We start from the raw sequence: 19,925 nt of genomic DNA, 5'->3' as shown, positions 1-19,925 counted from the left end.
CAGTGCTTTTTATTTGCACTGATCGCTGCAATGGTGTCACTAAGGATGTCAGTGACACCAAATCAGTTCCCCCCAGTGTCAGAATGCCCGCCACAGTCCCACTATAAGTCACTGATCTCTGCCATTACTAGTTAAAAAAAGAAAAGAAAATTCCACTATCTATACCGCCATTTGTAAACGCCGTAACTTTCATGTAAACCAATTAATTTATACATATTGTGATTTTTTTTTTAGCAAAGACATGCAGCAGAATACATTTTGGCCTATATTTGTGGTGAAATTTGATTTTTTTTTAATTTTTTCACTGGACATGTTTAATAGCAAAAAGTAAAAAATATAGTTTTTTATTCTCAAAATTGTCGTTTTTTTTCGTTTATAGCGTAAAAAGTAAACACCACACAGGTGATCAAATACCACTGAAAGAAAGCTCTATTTGTGGGGAAAAAAAAGGACGTAAATTCATTTGGGTGTAGTATTGCATGACCACATAATTGTCAGTTAAAATAATGCAGCACCATATTGCAAAAAATGGCCTGGTCAGGAAGGGGGGTAAATCATCTGGAGGGCAAGTGGTTAGTTTGTGGTTGTTGCCTTTTTTTTTTTTTTTCTTTTTTTTTTTTTGAAAGGCGAGTTCCAATTCCCCCAACCCACACACACACACACAAACACACCAACACACACACCACAAAGGCAAAATTAAGGGTGATTGTACAAAATATGGAGGGAGGGACATATTTGGCACAATCATGGCACTGTTCCAATGCCCAATATGATCCTCAAGCAAAGATTTGGCCATTTAGGGCTACCAATTGCATGTCAATCAGCACTTCTGACCATCAGAAAATCCCTGTATTGCTTACAAAGATTTCTCTACTTGTTAAAATATCTGTGTAAGCTGACAAAAGGCGCTAACCAGGCAATGTCAACATCAGGCAAGTTGCATGAGACTAAGCAGTGGATAGCAGCATTGGAAGATGAACAAATGTCTCCCTACCTGTCATTCTTGGGAGGATATATCAAGGTATATAACATGCTTATGTAATTTTTTTAAAAATGAATCAGATCCCAGAAATGAATCAGATCCCTGAAAAGCAAACTGTTAATACTCGGATGTCCTGCTCTGCAGAACTTTGTAAAGTTGAGAGAGGCTTGCTGAAACATCTTTCTACACACTTCCAGGAGTGTCAGATTCTGGCATTTCCCATTGCGCTCTGTGAACCCATCACTTGACCCCATGTTACTATTGTAGTGACAGGGTAACAGGAGGAACCACAGACTGCATAGGGGGGATCTGGCATTTGAAACTGTAAATGCTGACAATCTTACAGCAAGGTTTTGTCTAACTCTGTGAATTTTGGTGACTCAAGACAGGCTATTGTTTGCCTTTCACCGATCCACTAATTTTGTATAAAAATGGTGTCTGGGCCACTTTAATTGGAAAAGGGTCAATAGACTTCTCCCAAAGCCTGCTTAAAGTGACACAAAAGGATATCCTTATTCTCCTAAAGAATCCAAACACATCCTCTACTTACAGTCAGGTCCATAAATATTGGGACATCGACACAATTCTAACACTTTTGGCTCTATACACCACCACAATGGATTTGAAATGAAACGAACAAGATGTGCTTTAACTGCAGACTGTCAGCTTTAATTTGAGGGTATTTACATCTAAATCAGGTGAACGGTGTAGGAATTACAACAGTTTGCATATGTGCCTCCCACTTGTTAAGGAACCAAAAGTAATGGGACAGAATAATAATCATAAATCAAACTTTCACTTTTTAATACTTGGTTGCAAATCCTTTGCAGTCATTTACAGCCTGAAGTCTGGAACGCATAGACATCACCAGACGCTGGGTTTCATCCCTGGTGATGCTCTGCCAGGCCTCTACTGCAACTATCTTCAGTGTGCCCCATAGCAAGCAAGCTACTTACACAGAGGAGGAGGACACGAGAGTGTGAGCAGGGGACTGCAGAAGTACCATTAGAATGCAGCTATGTGCAATACCAATGCACAGAACAGGTAAGTATGACATGTTTGTTATTTTAATTAAAAATAAAAATAATAAGGTTTACAATCGACTGGTTCACACCACAATTTCTGCGCTCTAGATGTGTTTCTGCATGCATGTTTTTTATGCATTCCATTGTGTATTTGATGCGTTTTTTGTGTTTTTATCTCAATTCAGGACATATGCGATCAAGTGCGTTTTTTGATATGTTTTTCTTGCTGTCTTGTTTGTTCATGCGTTTTGCCGCATTCCAGATTCATTCCATACAGAAAAAATGCAGCATGTTTTACTTTTGTTGACTGCACTGGTTTGAACTAGGGCCATTGCAGAACACTTTGTAATTTTATTCTTCATAAAAAAGTCATGCAGTGGACTGCACCTGTTGTGAACCAACCGTAAACTCCGTTCGGCAATGTTAAATGGATCTTCAAATGGAGGTAAACCAAGTACACTTCGTGGCTTGGATTGCATTAACAGTTTATCCAACACTTCCTTTTAGCTTGGAGGTGCTCTTTGTTTCTTCCTTTTTTGCCTATTACTAAGTTACAAAGTCTTCAACTAAAGAAGGTCTTTATTCTGTAACATGATTCTTAGAAAAAAATGTGTCCAATTTTTCTTTTTTTCCTTTTGCAATAATATAAGGTGTGTTTAAAAAGGTCAAACAATGTTTTAGATTTCTCTTGTGACAGGGTTCCCCTTGGTCAGTTGTGTACCCCTATTAAAGTATTGCTAAACCCACAACAGTAAAATCAGTCTGTATATGCAGTAAAGCATGCTTGTTATACTCACTATGTAACCTGCATTGCGTAAATCCTGATCCTGTCTTCTCTTATCCTCCCCTTCTTCTGCTGTTCCCAGTTAATCTAGAACAGAGCTTTGGGGGCAAGCTGCAAATTTTTAGTTTGGTGTGTATTGCTAGAGATTTTATTTTTTCTTGGGAGAGTGCATGTGATCAGCACAGGGCCAATCATCACTGTCCAGACAGGGGTCAGGGGTCCTGCAGTCTCATAAGGACAATCAGGGGAGAATGAAAACTCCTACAAGCTTTAACCATGGACACTGATAGAAATCACAAGACTGCTCTAACTGCTGATGAGAAAACGTATTTAGCAGTTTATATTTACTAAAATAATTTCATTTCCATGTTGTGCGTACTGTGGAGACCAGATATAGTGAATGCATGGTCCTGGGTTTAGTAACACTTTAAGCTGTAAAATGTTTCCATCCTTCTAAGATAATCACGGGTATTGCAATGTTGTCCATACTGAACATGAGCTGATTCAGCAAGGGTTTGTTCACACTTAGTTTAGTAACCTGTATTTTGCTGTGCTGGCTAAACACAGGACACTACAAGGCACACAGAAAACAATGGCTTCCTATGTCTTCATACATACTGCAACACATGGCAACATAAAAACTGAATGCCAAAATTTAAGCTCCATGCACATGGGCCAACATTTGCCCCGTGTGTACCCCAGCCTGTCTGACAGAAGGTGGCAGAAGAGCCAGTTTCTGTCAAAATAGCATGCCGAAAAACCAGCATCCGATCAGTCCCCCTGTCAGAACACAATAGCTCATATTGGAGATCACTTTACCAGCATCGGATAGTTAGTATAGCGAGCTCCTTCCGAGCTCTTCAGTTTTTGTTTTTTATCAGCCTGCTGGGTTGATCATAGAGAAAAAAAAACTACCATGTACCAGGTTTAAGTGTACTAAAGTGAGATAATGTTCTGATGTTATTCTAGGTTACTGCACATTTCGACTTTAATGAATAGATGTGATGGTATTCAATTTAGTGTTGAGTTTGACTGTAAAATTGTGTTAATTTTTCCGACACTTGCAAACCATGTTCTCTGTGTAGTGTGTCCTTTTTAATTGAACTTCCATTGGAATATATTTCATTTTTTCCTTTCCTAACCATAAAGGTATGTAGTAGGTAGGAAATGCCTCCTCTATTAATGAGGTTCATCTTGGGTCAGCATTCCTTGCGAGCAACAAACAAGACCTAATCTCCTGTCTACGGGCTCAGTGTAAGGGCGCAACAGACTCTCTTGAGATGCAGAAAACGTACATGTCTGATGATTCAGTGTCCAGACAGCTTTTACTTTTGAATTATTAAAGACTACATAATCTTAACTAACAGTGTTGCTCCTGTCATCCACTATTTTGAAGAGCAGAATCTCTAATATTAGGGATTCCTAGCAATCGGTGTATATATTTAGAAAGATAAAAAATGATTTGCAAGGTTTAGGACAATGGGCTACATACTGTCCACAATATGCCTTTTGAGAACCCTGTACACAATACCTTGCCTATATGCTCTTTTGATGTTTTTGGTTGCTTACATTTTTCTGTATCAAGTTCCTAAATTACATTTTGATTAGTTAGCGTGCTTGTAAAAATTTTCTTCACATGTCAGGATGTCAGACTTACATTTATAATCACAGTGAGAAGTTAGGTCAAACATTTCAAAACTGTATCTTGTTTTTGTTATCCTGCTTTGTCTGTGGGGGGCTGGAGGTGTATCCACCAGTACCATGCCCTTTACTTGGGAATGTTTCTTGCCCCTTCTTAACTAGTCCAGAATAATCATCTTGTTTTGCTTTTCAAATAGAGACTTTCATACTTTCAAACATAGGTCTTGGACTCCTGGTTCATAGATGTGTTTAGGAAACATCATAAATGGCCTGCTGGCTATGTGAATGCCTGACTCCCCAGAACAGAATATTTATAGTCACAGAGTTATGCCTGGTGCACACAATGAGAAAATTGGATGAAAAAAATGCATTTGGAACGATCGTCCGATAATCTTTTTGTTAGTACACAGCCTTTGAGAGAAGATCAGAACAGTTCATGTGCAAATATCCAAAGGGACAAGCAGAAAAATGTTTCTCTAAAATAACACAACAAACGATTTTCATGTAATTAGTATAGTATTTGTACAAAAAAAATCGTGGGACCAAGACACGCATGCTTTTAAACGAAATATAATACATTACATCCTTCCGAAGTTGTATTCTGTCTTACAAGAATGATCGTAAATTTAGTAATCTAATCATTTTCAATATGAGACTAGCATGCAAAAATAAAAATGGATGATTATTCGTCCGGTATTCTCATCATGTGTACTAGGCGTTATTATTCTCCTCAAAAGACAGAGGATTACATATCTGTTCTTTTCTTTAGTATGCCGGTGTGAAGCTTACATTTATCAGTGGTTATAAACTGTTAATTCCTGCAAATGCTTATTACTGTATATTGCATTTGAACCATATTGGACTTTATCAATTAAGTTATCAGTGTTAATAGTTGCCATTGTTCCAAAGCCACCAATCAGAATAAAAATTGTCATTTGTAGGGATTATTTGACTTTTATTGGTGACTGTAGGTCTATGATGGCAGATCTTACCACTGACACTTGAGGTGTATATGAGGTACACTCTGAAAAGTAAATGACATGTTTTCTATTGTGTTACTAACTTTGTTTTCTTGATGTTTTTATCCAGGTGTACCAACCCCAAGCTCGGAAATCCTGCGACATACACTTAACATGCTTGTCCGAGAAAGGAAAATCTACCCAACCCCAGATGGATACTTTATAGTAACCCCACAGACTTATTTCATAACCCCATCCCTTATAAGAACTAACAGTAAATGGTACCACTTGGATGAGAGGATACCTGACCGGTCTCAGTGTACCTCTCCACAACCAGGAACTATTACGCCATCTCCTTCAGGGTGTGTCAGGGACAGAACTCTCTCCAAAAACCACTGCGACTCTTGTCATTGCTGCAGAGAAGATATGCATAGCATCCATGCATCTACCTTACAAAGGAAATCTGCAAAAGACTGTAAAGACTCCTATTGTCCCCCCTCATTGTGCCAGATACCCCCTACAGAGAAAAGCAAAAGTACCATAAATTATTCTTATAAAACAGAAACCCTTTCGAAACCTAAAGATGGGGATAAGCCATCTAAGAAGTTTGGTCTGAAATTATTTAGGCTAAGTTTTAAAAAAGACAAGGCAAAACAGCTGGCTAATTTTTCAGCCCAGTTTCCTCCTGAGGAATGGCCCCTTCGAGACGATGACACCCCAAATACCATACCCCGTGAAGTAGAGATGGAAATCATTAGGCGAATAAACCCTGACTTGACAGTGGAAAATGTCGTACGACATACTGCACTAATGAAAAAACTTGAAGAAGAAAAATCTCAGAGGAGCAAAGCTGGTTCATCAGCTCACCATAGTGGTAGAAGCAGGCGAAGCAGGACTCACAGAAAAACTCATGGAAAATCTCGGTCACACAGTAAGAATAGGGCTTCCAAAGGTGACCCTTCTGAAGGCTCCCACTTAGACTTACCCGGAGAGAGAGAGTATGAGTTCTATCATCCTCGAAATCGTTCACCAAGGGAAGGTTGTTTCATAATGGAGCGTAAGGGAGGAGAAAATTTTGTAGTGCTCAGCAATCCAAACATGATTGAATCTCATTTTCCTGTTACACCAGAATGGGATGTGTCTGGTGAACTGGCCAAAAGGAGAACTGAAATGCCTTTTCCTGAACCCTCAAGGGGGAGTTCCCATTCCAAGGTCCATCGAAGCCACAGCCATACACAGGATAGAAGGTCAAGAAATGAAAGGTCAAATAAAGCCAAGGAAAGGTCTAGGTCAATGGACAACTCAAAGGGACCTTTAAGTGGTGCTTCTTTAGGGACACCGGATGACCTGGGTGAAGGCCTGAGTCTTGATGATAAAACACCAAGCCAGTCTTTTATAGATGATGGCACTTTAAGACCATCTCACAGTAGCTTGAGTCATCAAAGGACTCTAACTTACAAAGACACATGCGGCCCTGAACTAGCTAGTGGTGGTGCAGATACCCCTAAATCATGTAGCCTGTTGGAACAAGGCAAACTTCCAGAGACTTTATCCTCCTACAGTGAACTTAATTCTTGTTCCAAAAAAACAGCGGATGACTATTTTCAGTGTAATACATCTAGTGAAACAATTCTCACTGCTCCATCCCCTTTAGGTAAAAATAAAGAGGAAATTGATATATCAAGTCTCACAGAAGGCTTGAAAAGACTTTCTCCTGCTGAGAAGCCACAGCAACACATAGCCAGAGAGCAAGGTGAATACAAAGATGACTCACCAAAAGGTACTGTTAGTGGTCTATCAGTTGCTGCTTCTGGTCAGACCCCAGAAGTGATTGCAAATGGGCGATTGGTGCCACATCACAATGCAGAATCTAGCAGCCTTGATAAAAGGAAAGAAATCTTCAGTAAAGATACTCTATTCAAACCTTTGCACAATAGCCTATCTGTGAACAGTTTTCATAAATCGGGTGTGAATTTGCTGAAAACACACCAAAAAACTTCTCCTGAAACACTGCCAGCAAGCATTGAGAACTTTGAGCAACCTATTACCACCTCAGTTACCCCAAACCTTGCTGTCTCACCAAGGCCACAGGAGCCAGCAGGAAATCAAGAAGCCTCCTTTGATTACTACAACGTCTCAGAAGATGACGAGTCAGAGGAAGGCACACAAAAGACAGCAGAAGAAGAAAAAAACAGAGATGATGTGGGGACAATGCAATGGCTGCTACAGCGGGAGAAAGAAAGGGATTTACAAAGGAAGTTCGAGAAAAACCTCACACTTCTAAATCCAAAGGAAACTGACAGCAGCAGTAGCCAGCGAGCCACACATTCGGCTCGTTTGGACAGCATGGACAGTAGTAGCATCACTGTAGACAGTGGATTTAATTCCCCACGGTAAGAAGTGGCCTCTGTTTGTTTATTATGGAATATTTCCTTTTGTTTGGATCAATAATCAGGTTGGGCAGATATATAGTTTTTGTTCATCTTGTTCTTTTTTTGGGCCAAACCAAGATTTTATGTTACAGAAAGAATATCAATATTTACTGTCTGAATAATATTTACTGTCTGAAGAAGAGACCTAGGTTGTCTGAAATGCTGCTTTCTTTCTTGTGTCACTGGTTAAAACTATATAACATGATGCAATGTGTTTTTTTGGTTATTAAAATAGCACCTTGATATTGGTTTACATGTTTTGTTCAAATGAAGAAATTACCTCTTCCAATATGTTCAAATATTAATGTTTTATACTTAATGTATATGAAAAGCAAATACTATTAATTTTTTTTTTTGTAATTTTGGATAGGGAAGAGCATGGATAAAGGTATTGACATTTTTTTTGCCATCTGTGTCCTATTTGGGAACATTCCCTTCACTTACAGTTCTTCCACTTTCTTTGGAAAATCCGTATAAAATTAGGGGAAATGCATTCCTATTACAGCTCTGGTGACAACCTGCTTTGCAAATTAGAGATGGGATTCCACTGAGAATAGAATGATTAGAGCCTTGTGATGACCTCAAATGTGAAAAAGTCTTCTTAATATTAAAGAACAACCTTCATTTAAATTGTGAGAAGCAGAGAGAAGTATGTTTTGTATTTCATAGTTTGAACGAAGTTCAGCTTAAAGCAGTATTAAACTCAAAACCAAAAATGTAATATATTGCAGTTTACCAGTCAGTAGATGTGGTAGCTGCATTTGTTTTCTTTTTTAGGGCTTTATTTCCTCTTTTCACCTTGTGATCTGGCCAGTAACACCTCCTGTATTAGGCGCCCCTCTCAGGTTTAAGGAGCACAGGGGGCACATTTAGACAGCAGCATTGTCAGTATGGGAGGAGGGGATGTCAGATGTACTATCAGATTTTGATACACTAACAGATTGAAACCAAACTCCAGCTCACATTGCAATTACAAATGAAATTACAGCACCACCTTTTTTTCTTTTGGGATTCAGGTTTTGCATAAATAAAATCTGACCATCGCCGGCACCCGTCAGTCGTAAATGGTTTGTCACAGAACTCCTAGCTGCTACATTTGCAAGATAACCTGTTCTGTTGAAAAACAACAGACTTACTGGCTGGATCACTAGATGAAAATAAAGGAAAGAAAGCCTAAATGCAAAACAACTAATGCAACCATCAAATCTAAAAATTAATAGGCTGCAGTATAATAAATGTTTGCTTTTGGGTTTAATACTGTTTTAGGCTTTAATAATTTTAAAGCGAATCTAAAGGTGTTTTTTTTTTTTAAATAACAAGCATAGTTACATAGTCTGGCTGAAAGAAGACAAAAGTCCATCCAGGTCAGCCATTAAAAAAAAAAAAAAAGTTATAATCCTACACCCACAGTTGATCCAGAGGAAGGCAAAAAAAAAAAAACCAACAAAGCATGATCCTATTTGCTCCTGCAGGGGATAAAATTCCTTCCTGATCCCCCTATTATCCCGCTATAAATGTTAGTAGCCAGTTACTGTATATTCTGTGTATCCAAGAAAGAATCCAGGCCTTTTTTAAAGAAATCCACTGAGCTGACCAGAACCAACTCTTGAGGGAGTCTATTCCACATTTACACAGCTCTTACTGTGAAGAAACCTTTCCGTGTTTGGAAATTACATTTCTTTTCCTCCAGACGTAAAGAGTGCCCCTTGTCCTCTGTGTTGACCTCAAGGTGAATAGCTCTACACCGAGTTCACTATATGAACCACTGATGTATTTATACATGTTGATCATATCCCCCCCTTAATCTCCTCTTCTCAACAGAGAATAAATTCAATTCCTCTAATCTTTAATCTTATCAGTTTGGTTGCCCTTCTCTGTACTTTCTCCAGTTCCCCAATGTTCTTTTTGTGAATTGGTGCCCAAAACTGAACTGCATATTCCAGATGAGGTCTTACTAATGATTTGTACCGGGGTAATATGATATCTCTCTCTCTGGAGTCTATACCTCTTATAATACAAGAGAGGATTTTGCTCGCTTTAGAAACTGGAGCTTGGCATTGCATGCCATTATTAAGTTTGTGATCTACCAGAACTCACAGATCCTTCTCCACCATTGATTCCCCCAGTTGTACCCCCCCAGTATGTATGATGCATGCATATTCTTAGCCCCCAAGTGCATAACCTTACATTTATCAACATTAAACCTAATTTGCCACATAGTTGCCCAATTAAACGGTGCATTGAGGTCGGCTTGTAAGTTGAAGACATCCTGTAAGGACATTATTCCACTGCACAGCTTGGTGTCATCTGCAAAGACTAAAATGGGATTTTTAATCTCATACCCTATATCGTTTATAAATATATTAAAAAGTAAGGGTGCCAACACTGAACCTTGGGGTACACCACTGATAAGCCCAGATCATTCAGAGTATGAATCATTAACCACTACTCTTTGAATACGATCTTTTAGCCAGTTTTTTATCCATTTACATAAGGATTTTTCCAAGCCTATAGACTTTACCTTAAACATTAGCCATGTGTGTGAAATATACTATACTTACCTACTGTGTGTAGTGATTTAGCACAGAGCAGCCTGGATCCTCCTCTTCTTGGGTCCTCCCCAGTCTCTCCTGGCTCTTCCTGTCTGTTGGGTGCCCCCACAGCAAGCAGCTTGCTATGGGGGTACCTGCTGCTCTGTGTATTTATTCACACATGAAGCCGCAGCTTGGCTCCCGCTTGCCCTCTCAGCCAATGAGGAGGCAGAGACCCAGGACAGCCGAGACTGTCATTCACATTGCTGGATCGTGATGAGGCTCAGGTAAGTACTGAGGGGGCTGGACCACTGCTGTACACAGAAGGTTTTTTACCTTCATGCATAGAACCTTCAGCCTTTACAACCACTTTAAGTAGTAAGTATTAACAAATATTAACAAAGTATTAACAAAACTTTTGTTTAGTTTTGGATAGCGTAGGGAGGGATTAGAACACCTGTCAGGATTGTTTTGTTGGAAGATTATACCTCTCTATTCTTCCTTAGGAAGATTATACCTCTACTATACTTTTTCCTGTTTACGGTTATCACAAAGTGGAAAAAAAATCTAAAATTTTGGGTTGACACCAATACAAGAATAGAGGGGAAATCCTAAAATGGCAACACTAGTTTTTGTGACCCTGGTATTAACCGGGGAATCCCTCACTTTGGAGGGATTTCTTCTTACTTCCTGTTTTTGATATGGAACATAAAGTGAGGAAAATCTCCCCAATGGAATGCATATGGCAAAATAATGAAAGGGGTTATCATTTTTCACAGTACCATGCAATCTGGTGGAGTTCTTTTTTGAAAAGCAGTGCCTGCGATACTTTTGGTGTGATTTCATCCCATTCAAGGAATGGACTGAAAATCGCACCGTACTGAGTCACATAGAAATTACACAAACGTGGACCACGTTTCAGTGTGACTCAGGTGTGAACCAGCCCTCAAGGATCCCCTGCCAAAACCAATTCATCGGGGTCAGTGGGAAGAATATAATTTACATTAATTGTCAGTGAGAAGAAGGGCCAAGCTCCCCAACACCTCTCTTACCTTTATAATGGGGTAAGAATGCCACCCTTCCAGACAGCTAAAAAGATAGTTGGTGTCATACCAAATGGTGTTGACCCCAGAACTATGCAGGCACCATCAAATAGGAGGTCAATCAGCCACAGCTCTAACAACTCCTAACAATCTCTGGAGGATTCCTAGGTCTCCAATGAACTCTGGTTTAGTATGACTGGTCTAACATTCTGTTGTGCAAAATACTGAATGGTACCCAGCCTAAAATATTCTTTGGGTGTTCTCTTTCTGTTTTCCCATAGGATGAATGGGTTTAATTATTTTATCTTGCATTTTTCATGGTTCACTGTGGTTATGTTTTATACTGCATTTCTACTGTAATGCTCACTCATTTCCACCTTTCTGTTGTATATTCATTTCGATATGAGGCTAACATACAAGAAAAAAAAAAAATGGACGATCATTCATCCAACATACTCATCGTGGGTACTAGGCATAAAGGTCATTGTGCCAGTGGGAAGTATTGAAATGTAGTATTTTCCCTTGTGAATGTTAGGTACAACTATACAATGCAGCTGTGTTTATATGAATTAAAAAAGTACCAACTCAGGAAAAGCATTTTTTTTTATTTTTTTCTTCTAGTGAACCTGTCATGTAGGGCCAGAGGGTAGATATGACATTGCTGCTTGTTCAGTTTTGTTTAAATTGTTACTTTGTTGGTACCACCTTCTGAGGTAATGGGGTCAATTCACTAAAAGTTACTGCATGCAATAACAGGGTCACGTGACTCATTTGTATATATTATTGCCTGTGGTAACAAAATGTCCAATTTACATTAAAAAAAACAATTCTGCAGTATTTAACGCAAAATTAAAAATGTATTGGTAAATACCACAAAAAAAAAAAACATGCGGAAAGCTGTTAAGTCTAATTCACAAACAGAAAGTAAAAAAAGAGGTGATAATTATTACCAGGGTTTTACTGGCGGTATCACATGTGGTATTTTTTCAGATGCAGCAAGGGGGTCAACCCCTTGGGATCTCGTGTTGATATTTAGGGGACCTCATGCAAAAATTAAAAATAAAAAATGGCGTGGGGTGCCCCCCAAATCCATACCAAACCCAAAATTCCTTAGGACTGTGAGGGGACCCGCACACCTTTTTTTTTTTTTTTTTTTTTTCATGTGGGGTTCCCAGACCTAAGGGCCATTTTTGTTTGGTATTTTTTTTTTTTTATTTTGGTGTGGGGTTTTTCCTAAAATGCATACCAGACCCAAAGGACCAAGTATGGGGGGGCACACTGTTTTTTTCATCATTTGTAATCCTGGCATGTTTTGTTTTCATTCAGCCATCAGTGGGACATCCGCTGACAGCTGATGAGTCATCTGTTGCTAATGATGCCACGGTTGGCTTCCTTAACAACCAGCTATCGTGCGATAAATTACCGCATGAAAATAAGTGGTAATTACCGAAATACAGATATTTTACCGCAAGAGTTATTAACCGCAAAATTCTTAGTTAATTGCACATTTGCAAAAAATGTGCCGCATGCACTATTTTACCAAATTTTTTTCAGTCGTTTAACTTTTAGTGAATTGACCCCTATATATCTATAGATTACAGAATACCTCAACATTAAGGAAAAATACTCCCTTGCAGTGGGGCTGCCCCCAAACTGCAAGAGGTAAATGCTAATTTAGGTCCAGAGGACTGGAAAAAGTATTTTTTTACTTACCTGATTTCCTTCTTCCCTGGGAGCCGTCGCTTTCCTCCTCCTCTTCCTCTGCTCCCCAATGCTCCAGTAGTGGACTGCCACTCAGCATCCTCATGTCTAATGTAGGACTATGGGCTTTGCATTGTACCTGATGACATCCAGGGAACATGCGACTGCCAGAGCATAGGGGAGAGGAAGTGGAGGATCAGATGTGCAAAACTGCTTTTACTAGTACCCTAGACCGAAACAAGTATTTAACTCTTGCAGCACAGGGTCGCCCTCCAATGCCAGGAAGTTCAGCCTGAAGGTGAACTGCATTGTTTATTTGAGAATTTTTAACTTTTTTTTCTTTTCTTGCTATACCCACTTCAACGTCGGCCACTTTCACTCCCTTCCTTCAGCTTTCACATTTTAAATGACTATGCAACACTACCCAATTTAAATTTTTATCATTTGGTTCACACAAATGTAGCTTTCTTTTTGTGGTATTTGATCACCACTAGGTTATTTATTTCTTGCTAAATAAACAAAAAGTAAAAAAAATTAAAAAAGAGCATTTTCTATGTTTCTGTTATAAATCTTTGCAAATAATCTTTCTTCATGAACTTGAGCCAAAATGTATTCTGCTACATTTCTTTGGTAAAAATAACCCAAATCAGTGTATATTATTTAGTCTGTCTGAAAGTTAGAGTCTACAAACTGATTGATATATATATAGATATATATATATATATATATATCAATCAATTTGAAGATCGATCAGCACTATAGTACTGACATCTCATTTCTTGAGGCCCTTAACCCCTTCCCGTCGACGCCTCCCGGCCCTTTAAGAGATTCAGATGCCGGGAGGCGGGGCAGTTGGGGCGTGGTTTAGGAATCATGTGACCGCCGTGATGACGCGTCACGGCTGTCACATGATCGGGAAAGGTCCCGTTCGACAGAGCGGACCGGGACCTTTCTGTGAGTACCACACATGTGAGCTGGGAGCGCGCAGGGCGCGCGCTCTCAGCACATATGTATTTAGTTACATGGACACAAATGTGCGGCCGCTCGGCGTCTAGGCCCAGACGCCGGGCGGCCGCACATTTGTGTGCGGCCGGCGCAAAGGGGTTAAAATGCCAGGACAGTACAAATACCCCCCACAATGACCCCTTTTTGGAAAAGAGACAGTCTGAGGTATTTAGTAAGAGGCTTGGCAAGTTTCTTGAAGTTGTCATTTTTTGTCACAATTTTTTTTTTTTTAAAGAATTTTAAAAAGTCAGGGGTTTTTTTTTCACCATTGTTTTTCTTCTTACATTCTGTCACCAATACAGTACAACATCATCTTATGACTGGTGTGGTGGTGATCAGGGATACTGATTAATAACTGTATGTAAAAAGTAACAGTGTACTACTCTGGGGAGGTGATCAAGATTTTCTTTTTTTCCAACACACGATGATCGCTTATAGCAATAACTGTTATAAGCAACCATGTGTTGTGAATGAATCAGTTTACCTAGTGTGTATTGTTATGATTTGCTGTGATTGGCCACAGCTAATCACATGGTACAGATGGGCTGTGATTGGCCCTCTCTGTACCGTGTGATCACTGTGACCAATCACAGTGAGCAACACAATAGTACTCAATGAATGGCTATGAATGGAAGCCATTGCCATTGGCAAAACAAAGTGGACAGAGTACTTCATCCCTGTGTGTGAAATGTATGAGACTTATGGTTAGTGTTCTATTTCTGTTTATATTTCATTTCACTAATACATAACCTGAATGGTGTGCTGTTAGAAAGCAGTCCATAATTTCTGCAAAATGTTATATATTGTTCTTTATAATGTAGTTGTTATACAGTATATTCTTTATTGACCACCATATAGTGCTAATTCTAACTAAAAGGTGCTACAAACTGTTCGGTAAGCACAGTTATGTTTACAGTTTCTCCACAGTGGCAGATGTCTATTTTACCTTAAGATGTCGTGGATAGAGGGACAAAGTGTTAGACCTTCTGCCAAGTCTTTTTGTACGTTGCCTGAGCCCTTTGTTTCTCAGTGGGGAGATTTACCTCTTTTTTTTGTCACCAAGGTAGGAAGTGATAGAAAGTCCAGGATTTTAGAGCATGAGATGAGGGGGGTGGTAATCTTCTAGTAAGGACAAATGTTTTGGTGCCAACTGTCTAAGTCAGTGGTCTCCAAACTGCGGCCTGGGGGTCAGATGCGGCCCTTTGCTTGCCTTTATCTGGCCCTTTGGGCACCATTTCATCCACTAATACCAGCAATGGGGCATAATCCCTCCCCCCCCATTTTACACCTATGAAGGGGGCACAACACCTTCCAATGACACCAGTGATGGGGCACAATTCCTCCCAATAACACCAATGATGGGGCACAATTCCTCTGACTGACACAATAGGGCATTATATTTTCTCACTGACGTCGGGACCTTTTCTACTCCCACTGGCCACAGTTCGGCCCTCCTAAAGGCTAAAGGACAGTAAACTGGCCCTTTGTTTAGAATGTTTGGAGACCCCTGCTCTAAGTTGTTAACTGCCCTTACTTTGGGTAGATTTCCTCTCAATACACCTAAAGATATAAAGTAAAGGGAAACCTCCCTAGCAGGGCACAGACCACAGAAAAGAACCAAATAGGGGTTTTACCCTTTCCTGCTCTATCCATAATGAAAAAATACCTATAATTACACTTAAACATATGCTGCAAGATCTCCTACAAATATAAGAGAGTGATAGTAATTCTTATCAATTATTGCTGATGATCTCATCGCTCTGCAGTACAATATCAAAGTGGTGTGATGCACTCTTCTCGCTGTAGCTAACTGCCTTCTACAAACTGCTCATCATGAATTAATCAGTGCATTTTGTAATACAACATAGAAGTCTCCACTCTCAAAGTCACTCGATACTTCAGTAAATACTATTTGTCTACTCATCTGTACTGTCTTTGAAAAATGTACTATGTGTGTGCAATCAAGTTCCATTGAGCCTAATAACAGCATACACTATAATTCTTTGTTCTGAGCTCTGTAAATTGAAGAAAGGTGAAATATCATGAGCTGCAATGAGTTATTGCACATCCTTCAGTTAAGCCAATGGGATGGCGTGACTTGCACATCTTTAGTTCATCCAATGGTGAAGTGCTTTAATATCTGTATTTTTCATCCCTCCTAGGTATGCACATCACTCATTACATGCCCTAAACAAATAACATCTAAATATTCTTCAAACCTATTCTTATGCTGTAAGGATATCTGCAGGAAAGAATTGGTAAAAATGTCTGATACAGCAAGCATTATAAAAATGTTTAAGGTATTCAGTTATAATAAAAAGCTAAATATTAGGTATTATGTTATTTGAAATGTTCCTGCTCTGCTGTGACCCCCGTAGCCTGTCTGGGAATGCCGTGACTGACAGATGTAAAGTCTAAAAAGGAAAGAGCTATTTTTGCAGAAAAAGTGTGAAAGGACATTGATGGGATCACAGCTGCCAAGCAAACAACAGTGCTGATTCTCCCTGAGCTCCACTTGCGTGCCAGTGCACTTTAACCAGTCTAAGGATCACCGTGTCCTAGCATGCAAACTTCTGTTATCAACTCTCTCCTACAGTAGCCATGTAGGATGGACTCAATGTAAATGTTGGTCAATACTATACTCACCATACATGTTGCATTCTTGCACAATTAGCCCATTGCTAATCAGTGGGGTGAAAATTTGCTTTAGCATCTTTAAAAAGAAGGTTGCATGTAAAGCATTGTTTATTATTTACAGTATTAACCGCTTTCTTTTCTTCCTGCTGCCCAAAGAACATGCAGATTTCTTTACAAATAAGTTAAGCAGTATGTGGAATAGTATTTGATGAAAAGGGTACCAGAAGGCCAGTTGCACATGGATGTGACACTTTACTGATGCTTAACATCAGTAAATAGAATGATCCCCAGCAAAATGTTCTGTAAAGATCCTGCATATATGTGCATAGTGTTGCAGTATACATGTAATTTACTGCACTCAAACGTAATTCTGAATTCTGTTTGTTGGTTGTAAGTATGATCTTTTGCACTTTAGAGCTACAATTTAATGAATGTAAAACATCCAAATACCTAAACATATTAAAGAGGAATTTCACCCTTCCCCATATTTTTTTTTCCCTCCCCTGCTTACTTGATGCTGGGCTGTGCACATTTCAGATCTTCGCCCACACAGCGGATCCAGCATTGTCCTACTCAGATTTCCTGAGTCACACACCGTTATGTTTGTCTGTGATGTCATGGGAAGGCTGTACCAGCTCCTCTGTGTTCTGGCGCAGCCTTCTGATGACATGCTGCTAGGCCCCCCCCCCCCACCTCCTCTGTTTGTGAAGTGGGTGCAGGGATCCCTGTACCTTGTGGGATATGAACGTCACATTCCAGGAGGCATCGGGGTCATTGACATAAAAAAAAAAAAACCCAAAAAATGTACAGTTGTGTTCAAAATAATAGCAGTGTGTTGAAAAAAAGTGAATAAAGCTCAAAATCCTTCTAATAGCTTTTATTTCCATACACACAAATGCATTGGGAACACTACACATTCTATTCCAAATCAAAACATGAAGAAAAATATATCAAATTTGTGTTGTTCCTCTAAACAAATTGAAGAAAAGTGAATATTAGACTGTTCAAAAAATAGCAGTGTTTGTATTCTTCTTTACAAACTCAAACATTCACTATATAAACTGAAAAATGTTTGAAGATTTTGCTTTCCTTTGAATCACTTAATTAATATTTAGTTGTATAAGCACTGTTTCTGAGAACTGCTGTACATCTGTGTTGCATGGAGTCACCCAACTTCTGGCACCTGTGAACAGGTATTCCAGCCCAGGATGATTGGACTACATTCCACAGTTCTTCTCTAATTCTTGGTTTTGCCTCAGAAACTGCATTTTTGATGTCACCCCCCAAGTTTTCTATTGGATTAAGATCCGGGGATTGGGCTGGCCACTCCATAACGTCAATCTTGTTGGTCTGGAACCAAGATGTTGCACGTTTACTGGTGTGTTTGGGGTCGTTGTCTTATTGGAACACCCATTTCAAGGGCATTTCCTCTTCAGCATAAGGCAGCATGACCTCTTCAAGTATTCTGATGTATTCAGACTGATCCATGATCCCTGGTATGCGATAAATAGGCCCAACACCGTAGTATGAGAAACATCCCCATATCATGATGCTTGCACAACCATGCTTCACTGCCTTCACAGTGTACTGTGGCTTGAATTCAGTGTTTGGAGGTCGTCTGACAAACTGTCTCCGGCCACTAGACCCAAAAAGAACAATCTTACTTTCATCAGTCCACAAAATGTTGCGCCATTTCTCTTTAGGCCAGTCAATGTGCTCTTTGGCAAATTGTAACCTCTTCAGCACATCTTTTTTTCAACAGTGGGACTTTGCGGGGGCTTCTTGCAGATAGCTTGGCTTCACATAGGCGTCTTCTAATTATAACAGTACTCACAGGTAATTTTAGACCTTCTTTGATCTTCCTGGAGCTGATTGTTGGCTCAGTCTTTGCCATTATGGCTATTCTTCTATCGAATGGTAGTTTTTCGCTTTCTTCCACGTCTTTCAGGTTTTGTTTGCCATTTTAAAGCATTTGCGATCATTTTAGCTGAGCAGCCTATCATTTTCTGCACTTCTTTATATGTTTCCCCCTCTCCAATCAACTTTTTAATCAAGGTACGTTGTTCTTCTGAACAATGTCTGGAACAACCCATTTTCCTCAGAATTTCAGAGAGAAATGCACTGTAACCAGCATGTACAACATTTGCTGCCTTCCTTCCTTAAATAAGGGCAATAATTGCCACCTGTTTTTCAAAGAATGAATGACCTCACTAATAGAACTCCACACTGCTATTATTTTGAACATGCCCCTTTCAATTAGTGATTTAATTACACAGAATCAGCAGCATGCATGTCATGACTGTTGGGGCTTTTGGATTTCTATTATTCTACTACACCTGCTAGTAAATTATTTGCCATGTAGAAATATAATTTCTACCAAAAACAGTGATTGATCAGGTTAGTGATGTCTGACTGCTATTTTTCTGAACACAACTGTATATGCAGCAGAGAGGGAGGGTTGGTGGGTGGTATGGAGAGAAGATCCGCTTTAAAGTGATGGCTGTCTCCTCCCAAAAATAAAATTAATCTAGCCCTTTTTTTTACATTTATATGTATAAATGCAAAAGTGACCAGCCTACTTTTAAGTAAGGTATGCAAATGTATTTCTGTTTCTAGTTACAAAATTTATATGAAGGCAGCCACATCTCTTTATTACATATTTCTGGGGTGGTGGAGATCAATGATCAGGGCGTAACCACCAGTCCTCCTGTAGGGGGCCAAGGCCAGCAGGGGGGCCAGGCAGCTGGGTCAATCGGATGTAGGCAGGGAGGCTGACTGGAACAGAGAAGGGGCGATTACTGAAACCAATCCCCTGTATGGCTCTTTCTGCAGCAACTGAAAGCTGACTTCTTCTCCTTTCCCTCCTGTCGGCTTTCACCTGCTGCAGAGAGAGCCATACAGGGGATCAGTTCCAGTAATTTTCCCTCGGCCACACCCATCACCCTCTCTCTGCACCATATGTTTCCCCCCTGCTGCCCAGGCCCCCATTGTGTGCCTCCACCCCACAGTGCTGCCAGCTTCCTTCCTTTCCTTCCCACTGGCAGCTGCAGGCACTAGGACAATAGGATCCTTCAGGATGTAGAGTGGGGGAAGGTTCCAGTAAATATGGCTCATTTATCAGCCCCTTCCTTTCCTGAATGAACACAGTGAGGGATCAGTACTGATCACTCATGTTCATTCATAAC

General features: G+C 39.8%; 1 protein-coding gene across 1 annotated transcript in view; it reads left to right on the top strand.

Moving 5' to 3' along the window:
- Positions 1 to 19,925, top strand: part of STOX2 (storkhead box 2) — a 139,284-nt gene that overhangs the window by 110,867 nt on the left and 8,492 nt on the right. The window contains exon 3 of the mRNA XM_089669634.1: positions 5,522 to 7,784. Coding sequence (XP_089525760.1) covers positions 5,522 to 7,784 — 2,263 coding nt within the window. The remainder of the gene's footprint in view (positions 1 to 5,521; positions 7,785 to 19,925) is intronic.

This window comes from Staurois parvus, unplaced genomic scaffold, assembly GCF_062004578.1.
Source record: "Staurois parvus isolate SC_StPar_1 unplaced genomic scaffold, SC_StPar_1.0 ptg000080l, whole genome shotgun sequence".
Classification (NCBI taxonomy): Eukaryota; Metazoa; Chordata; class Amphibia; order Anura; family Ranidae; genus Staurois; species Staurois parvus.
This window is presented reverse-complemented; position numbering and strand designations above follow the sequence as displayed.